At 38.3% G+C, this 7,500-nt stretch overlaps 1 protein-coding gene across 1 annotated transcript in view; it reads right to left on the bottom strand.

Moving 5' to 3' along the window:
* cpne4a (copine IVa) overlaps positions 1–7,500 on the bottom strand; it is a gene marked incomplete at its 5' end in the record, with an annotated part of 30,667 nt that overhangs the window by 4,129 nt on the left and 19,038 nt on the right. Inside the window, 3 exons of the mRNA XM_080004901.1 lie at positions 309–442; positions 544–603; positions 1,299–1,385. Of these exons, the coding sequence (XP_079861027.1) occupies positions 309–442; positions 544–603; positions 1,299–1,385 (281 nt within the window). The remainder of the gene's footprint in view (positions 1–308; positions 443–543; positions 604–1,298; positions 1,386–7,500) is intronic.

Genomic DNA, 7,500 nt, shown 5'->3' with positions numbered 1-7,500 from the left:
TATTGATTCAATTCATAATTCCAGACAATTCAACCTCATTCTTAAACAAGTCAAATCCAAATATTTTTCTGAAAGGTTTCCTAACGAGCCAGCGCTAATTGGGGGGCAGTGCTCCTTAGAAGGAGGCGGTGCTCCTAGAAGGAGGCGGTGCTCCTTAGGAGGAGGCGGTGCTCCTTAGAAGGAGGCGGTGCTCCTTGGAAGGGGGCGGTGCTCCTTAGGAGGGGGTGGTGCTCCTGAGGAGGGGCGGTGCTCCTGAGGAGGGGGCGGTGCTCCTGAGGAGGGGGCGGTGCCTGCTGTGATTGGCTGACCTGTCGTAGTCCTGGCAGATCTCGCCCACGGCCACCAGCGCCTTCAGGTACTCGTTGGGGCGGAACGGGTGGATGTAGTGCAGAGAGCAGCTGTTCCCTGGGTCGCCATTAGAGGCAGTGAAGTCAATGGCTACCTGTGGAGAGAGGAGAGGGTCAGACAGATGGGTGGAAAGACAGACAGGTAGAGAGACAGACATCCGTGTGTGTGTGTGTGTGTGTGTGTGTGTGAGCTCACAGTGAACTGGATCTGGCAACCCCCCATGATGTAATCCAGGAAGGAATGCATCTTGATGATCTGGAGACGGAAACACATTAACAACATCATCTCTCCCTTCATTCACCCCTTCATCCCTTTATCCCTCCATCCTTCCCTTCATTCATTATTCATCCCTCCATCTCTCCCTTCATTCATCCCTCCATCCCTTCATCCCTTTATCCCTCCATCCCTCCCTTCATTCATCCCTTCATCCATTCATCCCTCCCTTCATCCCTTCTCCCTCCATCTCTCCCTTCATTCATCCCTTCATCCATTCATCTCTCCCTTCATTCATCCCTTCATCCATTCATCTCACCCTTCATTCATCCCTTCATCCATTCATCCCTCCCTTCATCCCTTTATCCCCCATCCCTCCCCTCATTCATCATTCATACCTCCATCTCTCCCTTCATTCATCCCTTCATCCATTCATCTCTCCCTTCATCCCTCTATCCCTCAATCCCTCCCTTCATTCATTATTCATCCCTCAATTCCTCCCTTCATCCCTTCATCCCTCCATCCCTCCCTTCATTCATCCCTTCATCCATTCATCCCTCCTTTCATCCCTTCATCCCTCCATCCCTCCCTTCATTCATCATTCATCCCTCCATCCCTCCCTTCTTCCCTTCATTCATCCCTTCACCCAATTTATGCCTCCCTTCATCCCTTTATCCCTCCCTTCATCATTCATCCCTCCATCCCTCCCTTCATTCATCCCTTCATCCCTCCTTCACCTTGCACTGGTTCAGGATGACGATCCCAGAGTTCTTGTAGTTCTTCTTCTTCACTTTGTATTTGGGATTAATGCACCGCCACTGGACCTGCAACAGAGAAGCAGAACCCTTGAGCCAGGCAGGGAATAGAACCCCAAACCCTGGCAAGTGGTTTTCTATCCCTCTTGCAGAAGATGATGGAGAATCAATGCATCCCATAATAATGTCTCCATTGCCGAGAACACGGTGGAGGAAGAGATGGTGCTTGAGCTGAAAACAAAGGAATGAAAAATGATCCAGCGGAGGAAGGAAGGAGGGGTGGGGGGGCGATGGAGAGGGAGAGAGGGAGGGAGGGAGGGAGAGAGAGAGAGAGATGGAGAGACAGAGAGAGAGACAGAGAGAGGGATAGAGAGAGAGAGAGAGAGAGAGACAGGGAGAGAGACAGAGAGAGAGACAGAGAGAGAGACAGAGAGAGAGACAGAGAGACAGAGAGAGGGATAGAGAGAGAGAGAGAGAGAGAGACAGGGAGAGAGACAGAGAGAGAGACAGAGAGACAGAGAGAGGGATAGAGAGAGAGAGAGAGAGAGAGACAGGGAGAGAGAGAGAGAGAGAGACAGAGAGACAGAGAGAGGGATAGAGAGAGAGAGAGAGAGAGAGACAGGGAGAGAGAGAGAGATGGAGAGACAGAGAGAGAGACGGAGAGAGAGACAGAGAGACAGAGAGAGGGATAGAGAGAGAGAGAGAGAGAGAGACAGGGAGAGAGACAGAGAGAGAGACAGAGAGACAGAGAGAGGGATAGAGAGAGAGAGAGAGAGAGAGACAGGGAGAGAGAGAGAGATGGAGAGACAGAGAGAGAGACGGAGAGAGAGACAGAGAGACAGAGAGAGGGATAGAGAGAGAGAGAGAGACAGGGAGAGAGACAGGGAGAGAGAGAGGGAGGGAGGGGGGGAGGGACAGTAATTATCCCAGCTGGAGCAGACTGGCTGTATTGTTCTGCTCTGTGTGGAGAGGAGCAGTGCATTGTGGGAGGCTGGGGGGGTTCTGCATCTGGAGGATAAACAAACTGAGAAAGGAGACACCTGCCACTTGCAGGTCAAAGGTCATGCACAGAGGTGCCAATTCACAAATAATGGAAGCTGATAGAACCATGAATTGGGCTTCCCCCCGTGCTGTCAGCATGCTGGACGAGACGGCTTGTTCCATTACATCTAGGACAGAGTTAGTCTGCAGAAAACACAAACATAGAAACAAACAACAACATGAACATGGAAAAACATCAACATAGAAACAAACAACAACATGAACATGGAAAAACATCAACATAGAAACAAACAACAACATGAACATGGAAAAACATCAACATAGAAACAAACAACAACATGAACATGGAAAAACATCAACATAGAAACAAACAACATGAACATGGAAAAACATCAACATAGAAACAAACAACAACATGAACATGGAAAAACATCAACATAGAAACAAACAACAACATGAACATGGAAAAACATCAACATAGAAACAAACAACAACATGAACATGGAAAAACATCAACATAGAAACAAACAACAACATGAACATGGAAAAACATCAACATAGAAACAAACAACAACATGAACATGGAAAAACATCAACATAGAAACAAACAACCACATGAACATGGAAAAACATCAACATAGAAACAAACAACATGAACATGGAAAAACATCAACATAGAAACAAACAACAACATGAACATGGAAAAACATCAACATAGAAACAAACAACATGAACATGGAAAAACATCAACATAGAAACAAACAACAACATGAACATGGAAAAACATCAACATAGAAACAAACAACAACATGAACATGGAAAAACATCAACATAGAAACAAACAACAACATGAACATGGAAAAACATCAACATAGAAACAAACAACAACATGAACATGGAAAAACATCAACATAGAAACAAACAACAACATGAACATGGAAAAACATCAACATAGAAACAAACAACAACATGAACATGGAAAAACATCAACATAGAAACAAACAACAACATGAACATGGAAAAACAACATAGAAACAAACAACAACATGAACATGGAAAAACATCAACATAGAAACAAACAACAACATGTACATGGAAAAACATCAACATAGAAACAAACAACAACATGAACATGGAAAAACATCAACATAGAAACAAACAACAACATGTACATGGAAAAACATCAACATAGAAACAAACAACATGAACATGGAAAAACATCAACATAGAAACAAACAACATGAACATGGAAAAACATCAACATAGAAACAAACAACAACATGAACATGGAAAAACATCAACATAGAAACAAACAACATGAACATGGAAAAACATCAACATAGAAACAAACAACAACATGTACATGGAAAAACATCAACATAGAAACAAACAACAACATGTACATGTAAAAACATCAACATATAAACAAACAACAACATGAACATGGAAAAACATCAACATAGAAACAAACAACAACATGAACATGGAAAAACATCAACATAGAAACAAACAACAACATGAACATGGAAAAACATCAACATAGAAACAAACAACAACATGTACATGGAAAAACATCAACATAGAAACAAACAACAACATGTACATGTAAAAACATCAACATAGAAACAAACAACAACATGTACATGGAAAAACATCAACATAGAACCAAACAACAACATGTACATGGAAAAACATCAACATAGAAACAAACAACAACATGAACATGGAAAAACATCAACATAGAAACAAACAACAACATGAACATGGAAAAACATCAACATAGAAACAAACAACAACATGAACATGGAACAACATCAACATAGAAACAAACAACAACATGAACAAGGAAAAACATCAACATAGAAACAAACAACAACATGAACATGGAAAAACATCAACATAGAAACAAACAACAACATGAACATGGAAAAACATCAACATAGAAACAAACAACAACATGAACATGGAAAAACATCAACATAGAAACAAACAACAACATGAACATGGAAAAACATCAACATAGAAACAAACAACAACATGTACATGGAAAAACATCAACATAGAAACAAACAACAACATGAACATGGAAAAACATCAACATAGAAACAAACAACAACATGAACATGGAAAAACATCAACATAGAAACAAACAACCACATGAACATGGAAAAACATCAACATAGAAACAAACAACATGAACATGGAAAAACATCAACATAGAAACAAACAACATGAACATGGAAAAACATCAACATAGAAACAAACAACAACATGAACATGGAAAAACATCAACATAGAAACAAACAACAACATGAACATGGAAAAACATCAACATAGAAACAAACAACAACATGAACATGGAAAAACATCAACATAGAAACAAACAACATGAACATGGAAAAACATCAACATAGAAACAAACAACAACATGTACATGGAAAAACATCAACATAGAAACAAACAACAACATGTACATGGAAAAACATCAACATAGAAACAAACAACAACATGAACATGGAAAAACATCAACATAGAAACAAACAACAACATGAACATGGAAAAACATCAACATAGAAACAAACAACAACATGAACATGGAAACACATCAACATAGAAACAAACAACAACATGTACATGGAAAAACAATAACATAGAAACAAACAACAACATGAACATGGAAAAACATCAACATAGAAACAAACAACAACATGTACATGGAAAAACATAAACATAGAAACAAACAACAACATGAACATGGACAAACATCAACATAGAAACAAACAACAACATGAACATGGAAAAACGTAAACATAGAAACAAACAACAACATGAACATGGACAAACATCAACATAGAAACAAACAACAACATGTACATGGAAAAACATCAACATAGAAACAAACAACAACATGTACATGGAAAAACATCAACATAGAAACAAACAACCACATGAACATGGAAAAACATCAACATAGAAACAAACAACATGTACATGGAAAAACATCAACATAGAAACAAACAACAACATGAACATGGAAAAACATCAACATAGAAACAAACAACAACATGTACATGGAAAAACATCAACATAGAAACAAACAACAACATGAACATGGAAAAACATCAACATAGAAACAAACAACATGTACATGTAAAAACATCAACATAGAAACAAACAACAACATGAACATGGAAAAACATCAACATAGAAACAAACAACAACATGAACATGGAAAAACATCAACATAGAAACAAACAACAACATGAACATGGAAAAACATCAACATAGAAACAAACAACAACATGTACATGGAAAAACATCAACATAGAACCAAACAACAACATGAACATGGAAAAACATCAACATAGAAACAAACAACAACATGTACATGAAAAAACATCAACATAGAAACAAACAACAACATGTACATGGAAAAACGTAAACATAGAAACAAACAACAACATGTACATGGAAAAACATCAACATAGAAACAAACAACAACATGTACATGGAAAAACGTAAACATAGAAACAAACAACAACATGTACATGGAAAAACATCAACATAGAAACAAACAACAACATGTACATGGAAAAACATCAACATAGAAACAAACAACAACATGAACATGGACAAACATCAACATAGAAACAAACAACAACATGTACATGGAAAAACATCAACATAGAAACAAACAACAACATGTACATGGAAAAACATCAACATAGAAACAAACAACAACATGTACATGGAAAAACATCAACATAGAAACAAACAACAACATGAACATGGAAAAACATCAACATAGAAACAAACAACAACATGAACATGGAAAAACATCAACATAGAAACAAACAACATGTACATGGAAAAACATCAACATAGAAACAAACAACAACATGTACATGGAAAAACGTAAACATAGAAACAAACAACAACATGTACATGGAAAAACATCAACATAGAAACAAACAACAACATGTACATGGAAAAACATCAACATAGAAACAAACAACAACATGAACATGGACAAACATCAACATAGAAACAAACAACAACATGTACATGGAAAAACATCAACATAGAAACAAACAACAACATGAACATGGACAAACATCAACATAGAAACAAACAACAACATGTACATGGAAAAACATCAACATAGAAACAAACAACAACATGAACATGGACAAACATCAACATAGAAACATCAGAAGACAACATGTACATGGAAAAACATCAACATAGAAACAAACAACAACATGAACATGGACAAACATCAACATAGAAACATCAGAAGACAACATGTACATGGAAAAACATCAACATAGAAACAAACAACAACATGTACATGGAAAAACATCAACATAGAAACAAACAACAACATGAACATGGACAAACATCAACATAGAAACATCAGAAGACAACATGTACATGGAAAAACATCAACATAGAAACAAACAACAACATGTACATGGAAAAACGTAAACATAGAAACAAACAACAACATGTACATGGAAAAACATCAACATAGAAACAAACAACAACATGTACATGGAAAAACATCAACATAGAAACAAACAACAACATGTACATGGAAAAACATCAACATATAAACAAACAACAACATGAACATGGAAAAACATCAACATATAAACAAACAACAACATGAACATGGACAAACATCAACATAGAAACATCAGAAGACAACATGTAGGGACAAACCATGTGGACACGTAGCCTGTTGCGCTTGGCTGTCCGGTACCCTCAGCTGCTGGACAGCCAAGCGCAACGACAGGAGTGGGCCCCCACAGCAGGAGACCGGCCGCAAAGGTTCTGTAATGGTACTAATAACTGTAGTATTTTTGCAGCCTGTTTGAGGCTGTGTTTTATACAACATTCTCTTTGTGGCAGCATGTGGCTGCCATTCACATGCAAACTCAAATTAAAAATAATTGTCTTAACGTGTGAATTTATTCTTCACTGCTAAAATATTGTATTCATATATCATATTTATTCACATATGGACCTTGACCGCATGCAGTGTTCTTTTCCGACGGAGGGGGTGGCAGACAGTTTCCATTATCTGGAAATCCCAGTGACGCTCGGTATCTCACTCTCACTGTGAACTTCAGAAGTTCCAGGTCTCACTGAATCTCAATATAAAAAGTCCAAATGATGA

The sequence above is a fragment of the Zeus faber genome (assembly GCF_960531495.2).
Source record: "Zeus faber genome assembly, chromosome: 8".
Taxonomy (NCBI): domain Eukaryota; kingdom Metazoa; phylum Chordata; class Actinopteri; order Zeiformes; family Zeidae; genus Zeus; species Zeus faber.
This window is presented reverse-complemented; position numbering and strand designations above follow the sequence as displayed.